Source organism: Lithobates pipiens, unplaced genomic scaffold (assembly GCF_037356315.1).
Source record: "Lithobates pipiens isolate NorthernLeopardFrog02 unplaced genomic scaffold, aLitPip1_a1.2 Scaffold_1, whole genome shotgun sequence".
NCBI lineage: Eukaryota > Metazoa > Chordata > Amphibia > Anura > Ranidae > Lithobates > Lithobates pipiens.
Genome location: NW_027507685.1, coordinates 260,525,139 through 260,547,284, shown reverse-complemented (window position 1 = coordinate 260,547,284; position 22,146 = coordinate 260,525,139). Strand labels below are relative to the sequence as shown.

Here is a 22,146-nt window from a genome sequence, read left to right as displayed (position 1 = left end):
ATTGACCTAATGTGACCATGGGTGATGGCAACATGATTGACCTAATATAACCATGGGTGATGGCAACATGATTGACCTAATATAATCATGGGTGATGGCAACATGATTGACCTAATATAATCATGGGTGATGGCAACATGATTGACCTAATATGACCATGTGACCATATCTGGACAATGTCATTGACCAAATATGGTCATGTGGCCATATTTGTTCAAATATGTCACCAGCAACCCCTCCCCCTTGTTTCAAGCAGTACAGGGGTGGTGACTTCTACAGCCAATTGGGCTGTTGCTCTGCAATCATGTAACAGCTTCCTATGGGTTTGGGCGGATATGGGTTTCGACGTGAACCTTAGCTCATCACTATCGATGATACATCAAGCAGAGGCAGAGAGGAAGTTACACAGCACAAGCTTCAGGAAGCAGACTCATCTATTCCACATGAGAGGACATCTCTGGAATCTGCTGAAGTGCCTTACATAAACACAAACTCAGATTAAGGTAAATTGGTTTAGCTGTAGCACAGCTGCAGGGTTAACTGGATGCCATGCGTAGCCTGTAAATGGCTTTCACCTATCTCCTTATTATGTATTTTCAAGTTTATTCTCTGCAGAGGTTGCGTTAATGCCTGTTCATTGTCAAAAAAACTAATTAAAAAAACATGCAATTCGACCAGGAGTGCCCAAACTTTTCTCTTTCTATGAATATATGAGAATCTGAAGAATTGATTGTCACTATCCTAGTCTAAGTAACATCGACATGAATTCTAGTTTCAGCCATTAGTGGTAAAGCAGTGTTTGACTCCAGCCTTTGGTGGCCTCCAGCAGTGCGAGTTTATCAGGATTTTTAGGCAAACCATGGCCTAGGTAATTGAAAACATTAAAACGTAAAGTACAGCTTTGCTTTCAAAACTGTTATTCCACCCTTCTAGCCTTCAGCAATGAGAAGCTACAACACAACTCTGTACCGGCAGCCAGTACCAGCCATGGTCATACAGACTGGGACTGGCACAGTGCTGTATCCAGCAGCCATGGATGCCTTTGCCGAGATAAAGATGGTGGAGGTGGGTACCATGGCAGGTCAACTGTTATTTATCATAGGGCCAATTCACCAAAGATCTAATTTTCTCAAGTCTTTGGTCCAATTCAGTTGTGTTGGGTGTAGCTCTGAAGTAAAGGCCTGTGTTAATGGGCTTTGGGCTTGTGTCAATGGCTTCAGTTTGAGACGCTTATGAGATCAATCAAAATTGCATTTCTATAGACTTGCGTGGACAGAGTGTAAAGGATGAGAGCACCACAAGTTTGTAACTGCAAACACATGACCTACTATAAAGGTATGACATACTGTAAAAAAATCCATATGTGAATATTTGGGTTTTACAGCATACCATAACTTTATAATTGGTCGAGGGTTCGTAGTTTTTAGATTTTTTTTTTTTTATATTCTTTTATATTATTTTGTTTCTCAGCCCTGATGAAGGGTTTTGAGCCCCCAAAATGTGTTGGATTTATCTTCTGACCTTTTATTAAAATGAATAAACTTTCACTGGACTTGCAAAAAACCTTGTGGTGCTCTCATTTTTCGGGAACCCCTCGAGATACCCCCTAGGACAGAGAGCTGCCTCTTAGCCCTTGTACACACGGTCGGAGAATCCGTCGGAATGTGTCCTATCAGACCGTGTCGTTGGATAATCCGACTGTCTGTGGTATGCATTGGACTGATTCAGTCGGAATATCCGTCGGACCCAATTTTCCAACATGTTGGAAATATTTCCCAACCAACTGGTTCGATCGGACATACTCCGATCATGTGTAGAGAATTTTGATCGGACCAAGTGCCACGCATGCTCAGATCAAATTCCTACATCAAAGCTATTGGCTACTAGCCTGAATGTAGTCCCATCGTAACGAAATTACGTCATCACGTTCTGAATGATCAGATTTTTCAACAACTTAGTCCGACCGTGTGTATGCAACAGTTTCGGACAAGATCCGACGGACAAAATCCGACGGATTTGGTTGTCGAAATCTCCGACCGTGTGTACAGGGGCTTAGAGCTAGAGGTAAACTTTAATTTTACCTACTGTATCTCTGGGTCCTGTGCTCCAACAACACGTCTTCCATAGACTTGCATGGTAATGCAAAACCTGCTCGAAGCAAACAAACACCCATTGACACAAACCCTAAGTGTTATGCCGCGTACACGCAATCAGACTTTCCGGCAGACTTGGTCCGGTGGAGCACAGTCCATCAGAAAATTTGATCGTGTGTGGGCTCCAGCGGACTTTTTCTTCCCCAAAGTCCGGCGGACCTCCGCTGCAAAGTCTGGCGGATTGTCCGGCGGACCAAATCTGCCGGAAAGTCCCATCGCGTGTACGCGGCAGTACTGATATAAACAGGGATTATCATTTTCTAGAATGTTGGAATAACATTTTTGGCAGTGAAACTCAAGATTATCCTTTAATAGCTTGAAGAGTAAAGAGAATTGGGACCCTGGCCTCTCTCTGTGGTCTCCTTAGCCTTTGGGGTACATTTTTTCCCCATATTTCAAGAGTAAAATACACCTGAGGCATTGGGTTTTGAATTAGCTATCATCTAATTGTAGATGAGAGTAGCTTTCGTTTTAATTTTCTTTAATTTGTCCGCTCAAAAAACAGTGCGGGGTCAGTTTCACCAGGAGGGTGCCACCTGACTTGAGAAAAAAAGATTGTGCACCAGATGATCGCATCAAATGTCCACTCAACTTTATTCTTGATTAGGAATTGACATTAGGTTGGCAAGCAGTAGCCGATGTGGTTGAAGGGCAAACACATTCCCTTTTACTAGGGCCTGGGCTTCTCTGCCTAAACTCCTACATGAACTATAGTACAAATAGTCCATCAAAAGACAAGCAAAGAAGCTATTGTAAATGCTTATTTACTGAAGGCCCAGAGCCAATGTAAAACGTTCGTCTACCGAAGAGCCCCTTCTAGAGGTTGTACTGCAGTTTATATGGGAGTTCTGGCAAAGAAGCCCAAGGAGAATACGTTGACATAAAACACATTGGCTACCACTTGTCATATTCAAGAATAGAGCAACATGGAGATTGTTCTAGCAAAAAAGTCCAAGTCTTGATGAAGGGGGATACTTTGACCCAAAACACATTGACTACTATTTGTCATAGTCAAGAATAGAGCAATATGGGCATTGTTCTAACCAGGGCTTTTTTTTTCTCAGAAAACAGGTACAGGAACTCAAACACGACCACCCAACTTCCCCAACCGCGTAAAATAGTGGGTGTGGTCAAATTTCACAATAAACATTGGGAGGGCCTTAAAGGAGCATTAAATACCAGGAGTGCGCTACTTGCAGGGTTTGGGGGTGCTTTACGTACATAGTGCCGAGTTCAGGGGTGCGCTGCATAAAGAGTGCCGAGTTCAGGGCGTGCATTGGGAATGCAGAGGTGAGCATATGGAGTGCCGAGTTTAGGGGTGCACTACACATAGAGTGCAGAGTTCAGCCTTCTTTCACAACTGCTCACCTCTGCATTCCCAATCCACATGTCACTTTCACCCCTCTTCAGCTCTGACCTCTACATGTAACCTCCCCTCCTTCTTAAAAGCTCCACCATCTTCCACATGTCCTATTTTTGTTGCTGTATTAAACTGAAGCACCCAGCCGACTCTAGTACCTCCTCGCACACTGTAGGTGGCACCTCCTCCCTTGCGTTGGAGATCATCTAGTGGGAGTGTCAGCATCCCCAAAGGACCCTGTGCACTTGCATCTCCCTTGATCCCATCCTGCACTCTGCAGATCTGTTGGCGATAAGCTATCACTGGTCAACACAGAAGCCAGGCTTTTGTGTTAACACGTGCTAGTGGTGAGCAAGAAGCAGGAGGCCAGAGGTAGTGGAACTGAGTTCCACCAATATCAGCTGAGAAAAAGCCCTGGTTCTAACAAAGAAGTCCAAGTCCTGATGAAGGGGGGTACATTGGCCCAAAACACTTTGGCTACTATTTGTCATAGTCAAGAATAGAGTAATATGGACATTGCTCTAGCAAAGAAGCCCAATAATAGAGCAATATGGAGATTGTTCTAGCAAATAAGTCCAAGTCTTGATCAAAGAGGATACCTTGGCCCAAAACGCTTTGGCTACTACTTGTCATATTCAAGAACAGAGCAATATGGACATTGCTCTAGCAAAAAAGCCTAAGTCCTTAGGAAGAGGGGTACTTTGGCCCAAAGTGCGTTGACTACTACTTGTCATAGTCAAAAATAGAACAATATGGACATTGTTCTAAGAAAGAAGCCCAGGCCCTGTTTAAGGGGGATACTTTGGCCCAAAACACATTGTTTACTATTTGTCATAGTTAAGAATAGAGCAACATGGACATTGAACTAGCAAAGAAGTCCAAATCCTGATGAAGGAGGGTACATTGGCCCACAATGCATTGGCTCCTACTTGTCATATTCAAAAATAGAGCAATATGGAGATTGTTCTAGCAAAGAAAGACCAAGCCCTGATGAATGGGGGATACTTTGGCCCAAACCGCTTTGGCTACTACTTGTCATAGTGAAGAACAGAGCAATATGGACATTTCTCTAGCAAAAAAGCCTAAGTTCTTTTGAAAAGGGGTACTTTGGCCCAAAGCACATTGGCTACTACTTGTCATAGTTAAGAATAGAATAATATGGACATTGCTCTAGCAAATAAGCCCAGGTTTGACGAAGAGGGGTATTTTGGTCCAAAATGAATTGACTGCTACTTGTCATAGTCAAGAATAGAGCAATATGGATATTGTTCTAACAAAGAAGACCGGGCCCCATTTAAGGGGGATACTTTGGCCAAAAACCCATTGGCTATTGCTTGTCATAGACAAGGATAAAGCAATTTGAAATTTGATGTGATCATCTGGCAATCATTTTCCCATATATGCAAATGGAACTTACCGAATAATCTTCCAGTTCCAGGCCCGCAAGTCAATACATTCAGCTCTTGCTCCCCCAGACCACCATGTAATTGACTCTCGTAGAGATGGACTCATTGACATCTACACAGCCAACACTTTAGAGTCTCCTTCGTAGACAGAGGGAGACACAGAGAGCAGGATCGAGCTAGGCCACAATACACACAGTTTTGCGGCATATACTCTTTCAACTGGTAAAATGCTGACCAATTCTCTTTTACTGTAAGGTTAGAAGAGTGTTTGCACAGAGAGAGATTTTCTTCATTAAATAATTAAATCTTGGACTTTTTGAGATGACTTTAAAAAAAAAAAAAACATCATAGCCATCTTAGTAAATCTTTCTTACCTTGTCTCATAAGCAAAAAAGGGGAGCTCCACTCCAAAAAATTTCCCCTGTCCACATGGGACAAAGGTGGAGAGACCCCCATGGAAAGCCATGTCAGGCTCAGCAAGTTCATGCTGTGTTGTTCAAAATCTCAACGCTCTCCTGTTTTTTTTTGTTTTTTTTTGTCTCGAAAATCTTTTTTCCTTAATTCCAAATGATATCATTAAAGTAAATCTGACATAAACCTGAGCAATTCAAACCTAGCATACGATGAAAAGATACATAAAAGAGGTTCAGTAAACCATTGTATGCCAATATGATCAGCGGCTACATACATAGATACAGCTGATATATTATTAAAAATGTACTTTTTAGAAATATCAAGCTTGATCATACATGGTGTTAAATCTGTGCTTTGCCTATGCAGTCCGCATAACCAACTACCCTTTGCTTCTCCACTGCTCTGCAGGAGTAAAGAAAAGGAACCAAGCCATTATGTTCAGAGCTTACACAGGAAAAGGATACTGTCTTTCCTGGTACCTGGCAACTGGTTCCTTAATTGGAGGTACTAATATATTTGGGGTGCTTTTGTTTGTATGTGGAGGATGCGGGGGGGGGGGTGGGGGGAGGGGTTATAAACATAAACCATATATCCAAAAGTAAGTTGGCCTCCCTCCAATTGATTGAGTTCAGATGTCTCCGGTGAGCGGTGAAGGGTACTGGTAACACTACAGCATGGAATAGACAATTGTAGAGTTCCAACTTTATGGCAACAGTTTGGAAAAAATAAATAATTCCTTGTTCCAGCATAGCTGTGCCCCTGTTTACAAAGTCAGCTCCATGAAGACTTGGTTTGACCAGGTTGTTGGGGAGAACCTCACAGAGCCCCGACCTCAACCCTACTGAACACCTTTAGGATCAATTGGAAATTTTATTGAGAGACAGGTCTCCTCCTCCGATTTCAACACCTGACCTCACAAATGTTCTTTTAGCTGGATGAACACAAACTCCCACAGCCACACTATCGAAATCTTGTGGAAAGCCTTCTCAGAAGCGGCCACATTTTTTTAAAAGGGTTGTTCAACAAAATGTTGAACTTGGCCCTTGGGGCGATTGCCGATTTTCCAGGAAGAAATATTTAAGAGATGCTAGGCTTTCAATACATGGTCATACCGTCAAATGCAAATATGTTTTCAAACAAGCTTCCTGGATCTGGTAAGGCAGCTTATAAAACAAGCAGGAGTTCCTGCTTATTTTATAAGCATGGTTTGACCAGTTTGGTGTCAAGGAACTCGAGTGTCCTACAAAAAGCCCTGACCTTAACCCTGCTGAACACCTTTGAGATTAACTGGAATGCCGATTGTGAGCCAGGTCTTCTCATCTAACATCGGTACTTGGCCTCATAAATGGGCACAGAGGCCCACAGACACACTCCAAAATCTTGTAGAAAGCTTTCCTAGAAAAGCTGTTGTAGCCACAAAAGGGGGTCAAGTCCATAGTGATGGCCACCGTTGTGTAATAGGATGTTAAATCCGCTCATATGGGTTACAGTTCGGTGAAGGCCCTTTTCTGTTCCAGAATATCTATGCCCACTTAAGGGCAGCACAGTAGTGTAGTGGTTAGCACTTTCACCTAGCAGTAAAAGGGTCACTGGTTCAAATCCCGACCACGACACCATCTGCCTGGAGTTTGCATGTTCTCCCTGTGCCTGCATGGGTTTCCTCCGGGCACCCCAGCCTCCCCCCACACTCCAAAGACATGCTGGTAGGTTAATTAGACCTTGTCTAAAAAATTGGTCTTAATATGTGTGTGTCAATGTTGCATGTGTTTGTAAGCATGTCAGGACCTTACAGAGTAAAGGACCACACAAAGCCACAGATGGACTCTGGTGGCAAGAAAGCACCCTGAGGCGATTCAGTTCGCATAGGCAGCACTATAAAAGTCACTCACACTTGTACAAAGCCAGCTCCATAAAGACATGGCTTGACCAGTTTCATGTGGAGAAACTTAAGTGTCCTACAAAGAGTCCTGACCTCACCCCTGCTGAAATGGGGTCAAGTCTATATTAATGGCTATGGTTGTGCAATAGGATGTCGAAAATGCTCATAGGGGGTTACAGTTTGGAGAAGGCCATTTTCTGTTCCAGCATGACTGTGCCCCTGTATACAAAACCATCTCCATAAAGACATGATGTGACCGGTATGGTGTGGAGGAACTCAAATGTCCCTGAACAGAGCCCTGACCTCAACCCCACTGAATGCTTAAATTGGGATGAAATGAAATGCCAGTTGTAGGCCATGTCTTCCCATCCAACATCAGTTCTTGATCTGACAAATGTTCTTTTGTCTAAACGGGCACAAAATCCCACACACACACCCCAAAATCCTGTGGAAAGCCTTAACAGAAGAGTGGATAATGTTACAGCTGTAACGGAGGGGACTCCCTCTTAGTGATCATGGTTAGGGAGAAAAGATTTCTAACAGATGCCAACAAATGTTTGGCTATATAGTGTATATAGATTGTCACCTTGACCTAGTATATCTGCCCCTTGACAAAGAGACCCTGTGTGGTCTCAAAACATTGGTGAACTGCATTTTTCTAAAATAAAATGCTTCTTTTATTGAATACTTCTTGGAGACCTGAGCTTTTACACTCGTTCTCACTATGAACATTCATCAGTGACATACCTTATGCATGATGTGCAGTTGAGATTATGAAATGACTTGGTTTTACAGGTACCCAGGACCAAATCAGTGCAGGGAGGTAATTGAGTTACCTGCTCTCTATTCCTAGAATTGCTTGCCATTTATTTCCATGCCTGGTGGCTGAACAGAAGTTGAGTAAACCAACTGATTTGCCCTGTATGGGCAAAGCACAGGTTCCTTTTAAGTCTCTCTATTGGTCAGTGGGGCTACCCAACACTATAAAGACCAACGAGGAGGCTTCAGATAGGCCACAAGGCAGATCGAACTCAGCAATTAGCACAATAATTGGATTCCATGAGCTACTGAACATTCTGAGATGCAGTTCCTACTAAAAGTAGCCTCTGCGTATTAGTTTTATTGTTATACGCTCAGTTTGCATTGCCCAGGATGATGAAAGGTTTATTTTAAGACCCTTTTCCCTCAACAACAGCTAATTTTTCTTACTTGTTGTGATGCTCACGTATGTTCTCTCAAAAGAATTTCAGCTAAAAGCAGGCATCAAGAGGTATCTTTTCAGAGCTACCCATAAGTTGCCCAAACCTCTGAGATATTTAATATGCAAATCTCTCTGTGTTTTGACATACTGTACACTTCCTGTAATGTTCTTGGTAGAGGGATACAAGGGGTATGCCAGAATCCTGTGCCTGTTAGTGGTCACTGTATGGCACAGAGTGCCTGTTAGTGGTCACTGTATGGCACAGAGTGCCTGTTAGTGGTCACTGTATGGCCTCCCATTGTATGCCCCCCCCCCCAAGCTTAGGGGCCCAATCGTAAAATAAACCAAAATGCATGAACATAGCTCAGTGTCTACTTTTACCCGTTAATGCTCACCTTAACAGTAACAGGGTAGAATTAATTTCCTCTACTCCAGAAGTCCCAATGAGAGGAGCATGAGAGGCTGCTCTACCAACCCGATGTTTGAAAGTAAGTGAATGGCCCCAGCCAGTGCTACTCCACCGGCCATGCCCCCCTGATGTGTTTCTCCCCACACACCTGGGCTTAGTCATAAAGGTTTCTGAGTTCTGGCAGGGCAGTGTTAGGAGCCTTGGGCTTCTAGTGGTGCTACGAACTTCCTCTGCTGGCACAGATACTTAGGGTTTGTATTCTTGAGGCCTTGATATAAAAGAGTTAATGTGAATGACCCTAGCCAGTGCTACTCCACCGGCCACGCCTTGTGATGTGTTTCTCCCCACCCACCGGGGCTTAGTCATAAAGGTTTCTGAGTTCCGGCAGGGTAGTGTTAGGAGCCTTGGGCTTCTAGTGGTGCTACGAACTTCCTCTGCTGGCACAGATACTTAGGGTTTGTATTCTTGAGGCCTTGATGTAAAAGAGTTAATGTGAACGACCCTAGCCAGTGCTACTCCACCGGCCACGCCTTGTGATGTGTTTCTCCCCACCCACCGGGGCTTAGTCATAAAGGTTTCTGAGTTCCGGCAGGGCAGTGTTAGGAGCCTTGGGCTTCTAGTGGTGCTACATGCTTGGTAAGAACTTCCTCTGCTGCCACAGATGCTTAGGGTTTGTATTCTTGAGGCGTTGATATGAAAGAGTTCATTAACACTTGTAAATAATTGCAGTTTGTGCAAACACTTATCTCACCTTACTCTAAAAAGAAGGTTGGAGAAAGATAATAACTGCACTGCTTGGGGCCAGAAAAGGACTGAAGCTTTGGAACATTGGTGTGTAGAGTCATATATACATCATACATTTTCATTTCACACCCTTATGTATTTTACATACTGTATGCTTTTGATTTATTATCAAGCTGTGACTATATACATCTGACACACAAGTATACACAGAAAGGGCCGCTAGGTACACTTCAGAGCTGGTGCTCATTTACAAAGATAGAATTACTTCCTGAACTGGGCGCCGAGCCTGGCGTGAAGTTTGCCAAGGGGATCACTTTGACAGTGTCGTCGATGGAGCAGTGTCTCTCGCAGGTATTGTAAAACTGGGGTCTTGAAACCCCCTTGTCAATGTCATCCTTGGGCACAGGCCTTCCAAGGGTGTGCACTCCGTCCAGCCGTCCTCTTCCCCATCCCTGTTGAATGCCGAACGATGGCAAAGGCGGGTTGGACTGTTGGTACTGGGTCAAGGACGGCGGCATCCAGCAGTTGTCGGAGTGACCTAAGATGAGGCACTCCTGGGTGCAGGTCTCCGATGCTTCTGCCAAGGCTTTCTGAAGGTTGACTTCAATGGCTGAAAAAAATAAAAAATAAAATACAGCCGGTTAGATAACGATCATAAAAAGTTGACTCTTTAAAATAAAACTTTTGTTTGCTACATCACGTCCAATAGAAGTATAACCCTTTCATGACTAAGGCCGCGTACACACGGGCGGATTGTCCGCCCAACTAAGTTCGGCAGACAATCCGACAGACAGTCCGTTCAAAATTTGAATGAACGGACTTGACCACACACGATGAGCAGACAGTCCGCTGAAAGCTTGCGCGATGACGTGTACAGCACGTACGACGGGACTAGAAATTCGACGTCCAATACACTGCAATGCAACCTTCGGCCGTGTAAACCCTTTCTGAGCATGCGCCATACTTAGTCCGTCCAACTTGCCTACACACAAGCGGACTGTCCGCTGAAACCAAGTTTGGACGGACAAAACCAAGTTTGAACGGACTGTCTTACGGAAATTCCGTAAGACTTTGTTCGTCAGATTGTCCGCTGAAAAAGTCCGCTGAAGCCCACACACGAGCGGATTGTCCGCTGAAACACGGTTCATCAGACTAAGTTGGACAGACAATCCGCCCGTGTGTACGCGGCCTAAGCCTATTTCTGACATTTGGCGTTTATAAAGTAAAAATCCTTATTTCTTGCTAGAAAATTACTTAGAACCCCCAAACATTATATATATATATATATATATATATATATATATATTAGCAGAGAATCTAGAGAATAAAATGGCGATTGTTGCAATATTTTATATCACACGGTATTTGTACACGTTCATGAATTTAAAAAAAAAAAAAACACAGTATAGTTATCCCAATTTTTTTTGTAGAATGTGAAAAATTATGTTACGCCGACTAAATAGATACCAAACATGTCACGCTTTATAATTGCACGCATTCGTGCAATGGCGACAAACTATGGCACTTAAAAATCTCCATAGGCGACGATTTTAAATTTTTTTACGGTTACCAAGTTAGAGTTACAGAGGAGGTCTAGTGCTAGAATTATTGCTCTCGCTCTGACGATCGCGGCGATACCTCACATGTGTGATTTGAACACCGTTTGCATATGTGGGCACGACTTCCGTATGCGTTTTTCTGCGCGAGCTCGCGGTGACAGGGGCGGTTTGAAATATTTTTTTTTCTTATTTTTTTTTTATATAACTAAATAGTGTTTTTCAAAAAAAAATAAAAAATGTGATCACTTTTATTGCTGTCACAAGGAATGTAAACATCCCTTGTGACAGTAATACCCTGTTTCCCCGAAAATAAGACCTAGCGTGATTGCTGGTGATGGCTGCAATATAAGCCCTACCCCTAAAATAAGCCCTACCCTGTTTCCCCAAAAAAAAAGCCCTACCCTGAACATAAGACCTACGAGGACTTTAACTAGGGCTTAATTGGGGGTAGGGCTTATATTGCAGCCATCACCGACAATCACGCAAGGTCTTATTGCCGGGGAAACAGGGTAGGTGGTGACAGGTACTCTTTATGGAGGGATCGGGGGGGTCTAAAAGACCTCAAATCCCTCCTTTGCACTTCAAAGTATTCAGATCACCAAAAACGGTGTATCTGAATACTGTATATTTTTTAAAATCCGGCGCCATTGGCAGTGGAGTAAAGGGGAAGTGACGTTGTGACGTCGCTTCCGTGCTTACACCAAGGAGGCTGGAACAAAGCCGTTTCGGGGCCTCGTTCCAGTCTGTCACTAGGCGCTGGAAGAGCCGGATCGCCGAACGGCTCTCTGGTGCCACCGGGAGGCCTGGGAAGAGCGGCGGGAGCCCGTGGGAGTGGGGGCGGTTTTTAGCCGCATCGGTTGTTATTCTCGGAAAGCCGATCGCCCACTCTAAACAACGGTACCGGGATGATGCCTGCAGCTGCCGGCATTATCCCGGTATAACCCCCGAAATCCGTCCTGGTATAAGCCCCAAAAGCCGTCCTGGTATAACCCCCGAAAGCCGTCCTGGTATAACCCCCAAAAGCCTTCCTGGTATAACCCCCGAAAGCCGTCAAGATATAAGCCCCGAAAGCCATCCTGGTATAACCCCCCGAAAGCCGTCCTGGTATAACCCCCGAAAGCCGTCCTGGTATAAGCCCCGAAAGCCGTCCTGGTATAACCCCCGAAAGCCGTCCTGGTATAACCCCCGAAAGCCGTCCTGGTATAAGCCCCGAAAGCCATCCTGGTATAACCCCCCGAAAGCCTTCCTGGTATAACCCCCGAAAGCCATCCTGGTATAAGCCCCGAAAGCCATCCTGGTATAACCCCCCGAAAGCCTTCCTGGTATAACCCCCGAAAGCCATCCTGGTATAAGCCCCGAAAGCCATCCTGGTATAACCCCCCGAAAGCCTTCCTGGTATAACCCCCGAAAGCCATCCTGGTAAAAGCCCCGAAAGCCGTCCTGGTATAACCCCTGAAAGCCGTCCTGATATAACCCCCCGAAAGCCGTCCTGGTATAACCCCCCGAAAGCTGTCCTGGTATAACCCCCGAAAGCCATCCTGGTATAACCCCCGAAAGCTGTCATGGTATAACCCCCGAAAGCCGTCCTGGTATAACCTCCGAAAGCCGTCCTGGTATAACCCCGCGAAAGTTGTCCTGGTATAATCCCCGAAAGCCGTCCTGGTATAAGCCCCGAAAGCCGTCCTGGTATAACCCCCAAAAGCCATCCTGGTATAACCCCCAAAGCCTTCCTGGTATAACCCCCGAAATCCATCCTGGTATAAGCCCCAAAAGCCGTCCTGGTATAACCCCCGAAAGCCGTCCTGGTATAACCCCCAAAAGCCTTCCTGGTATAACCCCCGAAAGCTGTCAAGAAATAAGCCCCGAAAGCCATCCTGGTATAACCCCCCGAAAGCCGTCCTGGTATAACCCTCGAAAGCCGTCCTGGTATAAGCCCCGAAAGCCGTCCTGGTATAACCCCCGAAAGCCGTCCTGGTATAACCCCCGAAAGCCGTCCTGGTATAAGCCCCGAAAGCCATCCTGGTATAACCCCCCGAAAGCCTTCCTGGTATAACCCCCGAAAGTCATCCTGGTATAAGCCCCGAAAGCCATCCTGGTATAACCCCCCGAAAGCCTTCCTGGTATAACCCCCGAAAGCCATCCTGGTAAAAGCCCCGAAAGCCGTCCTGGTATAACCCCTGAAAGCCGTCCTGATATAACCCCCCGAAAGCCGTCCTGGTATAACCCCCCGAAAGCTGTCCTGGTATAACCCCCGAAAGCCATCCTGGTATAACCCCCGAAAGCCGTCATGGTATAACCCCCGAAAGCCGTCCTGGTATAACCTCCGAAAGCCGTCCTGGTATAACCCCGCGAAAGTCGTCCTGGTATAACCCCCGAAAGCCGTCCTGGTATAAGCCCCGAAAGCCGTCCTGGTATAACCCCCAAAAGCCATCCTGGTATAACCCCCAAAGCCTTCCTGGTATAACCCCCGAAATCCGTCCTGGTATAAGCCCCAAAAGCCGTCCTGGTATAACCCCCGAAAGCCGTCCTGGTATAACCCCCAAAAGCTTCCTGGTATAACCCCCGAAAGCCGTCAAGATATAAGCCCCGAAAGCCATCCTGGTATAACCCCCCGAAAGCCGTCCTGGTATAACCCCCGAAAGCCGTCCTGGTATAAGCCCCGAAAGCCGTCCTGGTATAACCCCCGAAAGCCGTCCTGGTATAACCCCCGAAAGCCGTCCTGGTATAAGCCCCGAAAGCCATCCTGGTATAACCCCCCGAAAGCCTTCCTGGTATAACCCCCGAAAGCCATCCTGGTATAAGCCCCGAAAGCCGTCCTGGTATAACCCCCCCGAAAGCCTTCCTGGTATAACCCCCGAAAGCCATCCTGGTAAAAGCCCCGAAAGCCGTCCTGGTATAACCCCTGAAAGCCGTCCTGATATAACCCCCCGAAAGCCGTCCTGGTATAACCCCCCGAAAGCTGTCCTGGTATAACCCCCGAAAGCAATCCTGGTATAACCCCCGAAAGCCGTCATGGTATAACCCCCGAAAGCCGTCCTGGTATAACCTCCGAAAGCCGTCCTGGTATAACCCCGCGAAAGTCGTCCTGGTATAACCCCCGAAAGCCGTCCTGGTATAAGCCCCGAAAGCCGTCCTGGTATTACCCCCGAAAGCCGTCCTGGTATAACCCCCAAAAGCCATCCTGGTATAACCCCCAAAGCCTTCCTGGTATAACCCCCGAAAGCCGTCCTGGTATAACTCCCCAAAAGCCGTCCTGGTATAACCCCCGAAAGCCGTCCTGGTATAACCTCCGAAAGCCGTCCTGGTATAACCCCCGAAAGCCATCCTAGTATAAGCCCGAAAGCCGTCCTGGTATAACCCCCGAAAGCCATCCTGGTATAATCCCCCGAAAGCCGTCCTGGTATAACCCCCCGAAAGCCATCCTGGTATAAGCCCCGAAAGCCGTCCTGGTATAACCCCCGAAAGCCGTCCTGGTATAACCCCCGAAAGCCGTCCTGGTATAACCCCCGAAAGCCATCCTAGTATAAGCCCGAAAGCCGTCCTGGTATAACCCCCGAAAGCCGTCCTGGTATAACCCCCCGAAAGCCGTCCTGGTATAACCCCCCGAAAGCTGTCCTGGTATAACCCCCGAAAGCCATCCTGGTATACCTCCCAAAAGCCGTCCTGGTATAACCCCCGAAAGCCGTCCTGGTATAACCCCCGAAAGCCATCCTAGTATAAGCCCGAAAGCCGTCCTGGTATAACCCCTGAAAGCCGTCCTGGTATAACCCCCCGAAAGCAGTCCTGGTATAACCCCCCGAAAGCTGTCCTGGTATAACCCCCGAAAGCCATCCTGGTATACCTCCCAAAAGCCGTCCTGGTATAACCCCCGAAAGGCGTCCTGGTATAACCCCCGAAAGCCATCCTAGTATAAGCCCGAAAGCCGTCCTGGTATAACCCCCGAAAGCCGTCCTGGTATAACCCCCCGAAAGCCGTCCTGGTATAACCCCCCGAAAGCTGTCCTGGTATAACCCCCGAAAGCCATCCTGGTATACCTCCCAAAAGCCGTCCTGGTATAACCCCCGAAAGCCGTCCTGGTATAACCCCCGAAAGCCATCCTAGTATAAGCCCGAAAGCCGTCCTGGTATAACCCCCGAAAGCCGTCCTGGTATAACCCCCCGAAAGCAGTCCTGGTATAACCCCCCGAAAGCTGTCCTGGTATAACCCCCGAAAGCCATCCTGGTATACCTCCCAAAAGCCGTCCTGGTATAACCCCCGAAAGCCGCCCTGGTATAACCCCCGAAAGCCATCCTAGTATAAGCCCGAAAGCCGTCCTGGTATAACCCCCGAAAGCCGTCCTGGTATAACCCCCCGAAAGCAGTCCTGGTATAACCCCCCGAAAGCTGTCCTGGTATAACCCCCGAAAGCCATCCTGGTATACCTCCCAAAAGCCGTCCTGGTATAACCCCTGAAAGCCATCCTGGTATAACCCCGAAAGCCGTGTACACACATCTGCGGGAAGGGGATAAACTGCCTAAAAGTTGAACTACCTCTCCTAATAGCTAGGGTGAGGTTCTCTTGACCAACACAGTAATAGCCTCAGAAATACCGGTGATCGCCAAAGAATTCAAGCATGGGGCCGTCTGCCATCATGGCGGGTGGGGGGCAAAGGGACAGGTTGACACACTTTAGTCTTTCTCTGAGAAGATTGGAAAACTCTTCCCCCACTTTCAGGTCTCACACCTGCACACCACCACCTATGGATCTCCTCTGAGCCTACTGACCCAGCAATATCCTTGTCACGAGTTACGATAATAAGGCAATGCGAATATTGTCATTCGCAGAACAAGGCTTTGTTTATAATGTAACCCGTAGATTAAAACAAAACAACACAAAAAAAAAATGACAAAACACTTTGATCGCTGTTAGTTTCAAAGAAAAAATAGCGTTATTGTAAATAAAAAGTGCAATATTTTTTTTTTTTTTTTTTTTATGAAAAATTCAACATTTACTAATAAATAACAAACAAAAGGAATACTTTGTCAAAAATGTCAGAAAAATAATATAAGTTAAGGGGAAAAGGTGGAAGAAGGAGTTAATTAAGGCTTAGTAGGATACATTAAGGGGTTAAACAGGAACACATTTTATTTATAAAAATAATTGTCAGGTTGCTTTAATCTATATTACCTGAAGAACAAAACTCCTCCCCTTGATTTGCAGATGACTGAGCAATATTACTTTGTATCTCTGTCTACTGTCTAAGCAATGTTTATAAACAATGTTACTTTGTATCTCTCTATCTCTCGTCTGATCAATGTTTATAAACAATGTTACTTTGTATCTTTCTATCTCCCGTCTGATCAATGTTTATAAATAATGTTACTTTGTATCTCTCTATCACCTGTCTGATCAATGTTTATAAACAATGTTACTTTGTATCTCTCTATCTCCTGTCTGATCAATGTTTATAAACAATGTTACTTTGTATCTCTCTATCTCTGCTGTCTGAAAAATGTGTATAAACAATGTTACTTTGTATCTCTCTATGTCCCGTCTGATCAATGTTTATAAATAATGTTACTTTGTATCTCTCTCTCCTTTCTCATCTATGTTTATAAACAATGTTACTTTGTATCTCTCTATCTCCCGTCTGATCAATGTTTATAAACAATGTTACTTTGTATCTCTCTATCACCTGTCTGGTCAATGTTTATAAACAATGTTACTTTGCATCTCTCCTTTCTCATCTATGTTTATAAACAATGTTACTTTGTATCTCTCTATCTCCTGTCTGATCCATGTTTATAAACAATGTTTCTTTGTATCTCTCTATCTCTGCTGTCTGTAAAATGTGTATAAACCATGTTGCTTTGAATCTCCTGTCAGATCAATGCTTATAGGCAAGGTCACATTATATCTCTATCTCCTTTCTGATCAATGTTTACAAACACTGCGTCGGACAGTTCTTTGTCAGCTTCAGCTTTTACAACTGCTGTATTTACATAACAACTCCCGACTGTTGTTTTGACCATTGTGAATTATCAGCGAGTATGAGGTGGGGGAGCAGTCACAGAACAGGATGGGCCATACTGCAAAAAAGCCCCGTGTCATTTGATAACTTTTTATTTTTTGTGGGGGTGGGTGGGGGGGGAGGGGTATGTGCAGTATGCCCAGTGTCTACAGCTGGTTAACGTATATCTAAATCCCCAAATTTCATATAACAGAGACTACTGAACCCCATAACATCCTGGTTTGTTTTCACAGACCAGCCCCGATCCTTCTCTTCTTTAGTCCCCCTCCTGGCTTCTCCCTCCCTTGCCGAATGCCCCCTATAGCAAGCCACTTGCTATGGAGGAGGAGAGGGGGGGGGGCAATTGTGTGTGCAAGCTCGCTACCAGAAGTCGTTTGTGTGTCTATCGAAACGCAGAGCGCGGCTTGGCTCCACCCCTTCCTCCCTTCTCACTGGCTGTGGTTGGCAGCAGCAGGAGCCAATGGCTCTCACTGCGGTCTTTTAGCCATTTAGAAGGGAGAAAGCCAGAGGGAGGCTCTGCTCTCGTGCACATCCCTGAGTGGAAATTGGGACTCAGATAAACATAAAGGGGGAGGGGGAAGCTGCATACAGAAGTTTTTTTTGTTGTTTTTTTTTTTTGTTTTGTTTTTAAGTTAATTCAGAGAATGCATTAAAATGATATTAAAGGCTTTTTTTTCCCCCCCTTTAAATAATATACATGTTATACTCTTCCCCTGGTAATGGGAGCAATTGATGGCCACAGTGGCTGTGTTTGATGGACACAGTGGCTGCATAAGATGGGCACAGTGGGCATTATTTGATGGGGCACAGTGGCTGTATTTGATGGGGCACAGTGGCTGTATTTGATGGCACACTAGGAGCATTTGATATGGCACAGTGACTGTGTTTGATGGGCACAGCGGCTGCAAAGGATGGGCACAGTGGCAGTATTTGATGGGGCACAGTGGCAGAGTTTGATGGGGCACAGTGGCTGCAGGCACAGTGGCTGTGTTTGATGGCACAGTGGCTGTGTTTGATGGTACAGTGGCTGTGTTTGATGGCACAGTGGCTGTTTTTGATGGCACAGTGGCTGTGTTTGATGGTACAGTGGCTGCAAAGGATGGGCACAGTGGCAGTATTTGATGGGGCAGAGTGGCAGAGTTTGATGGGGCACAGTGGCTGTGTTTGATGGCACAGTGGCTGCAGGCACAGTGGCTGTGTTTGATGGCACAGTGGCTGTGTTTGATGGTACAGTGGCTGTGTTTGATGGCACAGTGGCTGTGTTTGATGGTACAGTGGCTGTGTTTGATGGCACAGTGGCTGTTTTTGATGGCACAGTGGCTGTGTTTGATGGTACAGTGGCTGCAAAGGATGGGCACAGTGGCAGTATTTGATGGGGCACAGTGGCAGAGTTTGATGGGGCACAGTGGCTGTGTTTGATGGCACAGTGGCTGCAGGCACAGTGGCTGTGTTTGATGGCACAGTGGCTGTGTTTGATGGTACAGTAGTTGCGTTTGATGGCACAGTGGTTGCATTTGATATAGCACAGTGACTGTTTTTGATGGGCACAGTGGCTGCAAAGGATGGGCACAGTGGCTGTATTTGATGGGACAGAGTGGCAGCATTTGATGGCACACTGGGAGTGTTTGATATGGCACAGTGACTGTGTTTGATGGGCACAGTGGCTGCAAAGGATGGGCACAGTGGCAGTATATGATGGGGCACAGTGGCAGAGTTTGATGGGCACAGTGGCTGTGTTTGATGGCACAGTGGCTGTGTTTGATGGCACAGTGGCTGTGTTTGATGGTACAGTGGTTGCGTTTGATGGCACAGTGGTTGCGTTTGATATAGCACAGTGACTGTTTTTGATGGGCACAGTGGCTGCAAAGGATGGGCACAGTGGCTGTATTTGATGGGGCAGAGTGGCAGCATTTGATGGCACACTGAGAGCGTTTGATATGGCACAGTGACTGTGTTTGATGGGCACAGTGGCTGTAAAAGATGGGCACAGTGGCAGTATTTGATGGGGCACAGTGGCAGAGTTTGATGGGGCACAGTGGTAGAGTTTGATGGGCACAGTGGCTGTGTTTGATGGGCACAGTGGCTGTGTTTGATGGCACAGTGGCTGTGTTTGATGGCACAGCGGTTACGTTTGATGGCACAGTGGTTGCGTTTGATATAGCACAGTGACTGTTTTTGATGGGCACAGTGGCTGCAAAGGATGGGCACAGTGGCTGTATTTGATGGGGCAGAGTGGCAGCATTTGATGGCACACTGAGAGCGTTTGATATGGCACAGTGGCTGTGTTTGATGGGCACAGCGGCTGCAAAGGATGGGCACAGTGGCAGTATTTGATGGGGCACAGTGGCAGAGTTTGATGGGGCACAGTGGCTGCAGGCACAGTGGCTGTGTTTGATGGCACAGTGGCTGTGTTTGATGGTACAGTGGCTGTGTTTGATGGCACAGTGGCTGTTTTTGATGGCACAGTGGCTGTGTTTGATGGTACAGTGGCTGCAAAGGATGGGCACAGTGGCAGTATTTGATGGGGCACAGTGGCAGAGTTTGATGGGGCACAGTGGCTGTGTTTGATGGCACAGTGGCTGCAGGCACAGTGGCTGTGTTTGATGGCACAGTGGCTGTGTTTGATGGTACAGTAGTTGCGTTTGATGGCACAGTGGTTGCATTTGATATAGCACAGTGACTGTTTTTGATGGGCACAGTGGCTGCAAAGGATGGGCACAGTGGCTGTATTTGATGGGACAGAGTGGCAGCATTTGATGGCACACTGGGAGTGTTTGATATGGCACAGTGACTGTGTTTGATGGGCACAGTGGCTGCAAAGGATGGGCACAGTGGCAGTATATGATGGGGCACAGTGGCAGAGTTTGATGGGCACAGTGGCTGTGTTTGATGGCACAGTGGCTGTGTTTGATGGTACAGTGGTTGCGTTTGATGGCACAGTGGTTGCGTTTGATATAGCACAGTGACTGTTTTTGATGGGCACAGTGGCTGCAAAGGATGGGCACAGTGGCTGTATTTGATGGGGCAGAGTGGCAGCATTTGATGGCACACTGAGAGCGTTTGATATGGCACAGTGACTGTGTTTGATGGGCACAGTGGCTGTAAAAGATGGGCACAGTGGCAGTATTTGATGGGGCACAGTGGCAGAGTTTGATGGGGCACAGTGGTAGAGTTTGATGGGCACAGTGGCTGTGTTTGATGGGCACAGTGGCTGTGTTTGATGGCACAGTGGTTACGTTTGATATAGCACAGTGACTGTTTTTGATATGGCACAGTGGCTGCGTTTGATGGGCACAGTGGCAGCAATTGATGGGCACAGTGGTTGCATTTGATGGCACAGTGACGGCAATTGATGGGCACAGTGAGGCTGCAATTGATGGGGTTTTTTTTTTTTTTTTTCTGAATTTTCAGTTTGTTCGCGCCCCCTCCAAAAATTTTGAGCTCCAGCTGCCACCGCACCACTGGTCCGAACACATTTCTAGTCCTAAAGGTGACAACTTTGCTCCTCCAAAAGATACAATACGGTGAGTGTTGTCACCTGAGGAAAGAAGATCTCCTACCGGCGGGATCACCAGGTGAGAACAGGAAGAAGAGAAGGAATGCAGCCACCACCTCTAAGGACTGGTAAACGCTGGTGCTGGTTGAACTGGATGGACTTGTGTGTTTTTTGTTTTGTTTTTTCGTCTTTTTTTTCAACCTAAGTTACTGTATGTAAGACTGAAATATATTAAAAAAAAATAGTTTTTGGGTTTAGATTTACTTCACCTGCCAGAAAAAAAAAAAAAAAAAAGCCAGCGCCTTGAGAAGAAACGCGGGACGAATGCACTCCATGCACACGACAAACATTGCAGTGCAGCCCCCCGTTGAGCTCGAATGGCCGAGTTTGTAAACGGTTGTACAGTTGGGTGCGTTTTACCTTTAAAAAAAAAAAAAATAATAATAATCTCGAAATAGCAGATCCTGTCTGCGGCATCTCATTATCACTATGCTGCGTTGTTTCCTTTTAGTCGTACTTTACATTTCCCCGTCTCAGGTGACTGTTTTGTCATTCCTGCTGTTACCTGCACTACAATTCCCATCTCCTATTCATATCATGCTTAACACTTCGCAGTACAAGATGCGACACACCTAGCTGTGTGCGAGAAGCAAAGTTTATTCCCAGCAGGTTCAGAAAGAGACAAACACGGAATGTTTCTAATTAACATTAATTAACATTGAGCATTTTATCACCTAAAAGTTTTTTTGTTTTTTTTGTGTACTCTTTTTTTTTTTTTTACTTTGCAGGCTTTGTTTCCCGAGTTATGGTGCAAGAAATTAGAGAGGTCTACAAATGCGTGATTTTGGTCTAAAGCAGCCATTCTCAACCCGGGGTATATGCGGAACCGTTGGGTTCCTCCCGAGGTTGGAAGGGGGGTTCCTTGAGAAGGGGCGGGTTAAACGTCGAGAGCAAAAGCCATTGGCCAGAGGCAGCGGTTTGACTCCAATTATTCTTTTTAGCTGTTGGTGAGGATGGTGCTCTTTCCAATAGACCGCCAAGTCAGGGCTCAGACAGCGCTCTCTGATTGGGCAAAGCCTTGCACCTGACCAGCAGTCAGGTGCATTGCTTCTGTCAATCAGGACTAAGGATGAGCCGAACACTCCCCCCCCCCCCCCTCCCGGTTCGGTTCACACCAGAACCTGCGAACAGACCTAAACTTCGGGTGAACTTTAGAACCCTATTAACGTCTATGGGACTCAAACGTTCAAAATCAAAAGTGCTCATTTTAAAGGCTAATATGCAAGTTCTTGTCCTAAAAAGTGTTTGGGGACCCGGGTCCTGCCCCAGGGGACATGGATCAATGCAAAAAAAAAAGTTTTAAAAATGGCCGTTTTTTTTTTCGGGAGCAGTGATTTTAATAATGCTTAAAGTGAAACAATAAAAGTGTAATATTCCTTTAAATTTCGTACCTGGGGGGTGTCTATAGTATGCCTGTGAAGGGGCGCATGTTTCCCGTGCTTAGAACTGTCCCTG

General features: G+C 46.1%; 1 protein-coding gene across 2 annotated transcripts in view; it reads right to left on the bottom strand.

Annotated features, from left to right (window-relative positions):
- The window catches only part of LOC143986886 (protocadherin-11 X-linked-like), a 2,116,396-nt gene that overhangs the window by 8,263 nt on the left and 2,085,987 nt on the right, over nt 1–22,146 (bottom strand). For both annotated transcript variants that reach the window (XM_077485295.1, XM_077485303.1), the window contains exon 6: nt 7–10,176. In XM_077485295.1, coding sequence (XP_077341421.1) covers nt 9,797–10,176 — 380 coding nt within the window. In that variant the 3' untranslated portion in view covers nt 7–9,796. The remainder of the gene's footprint in view (nt 1–6; nt 10,177–22,146) is intronic.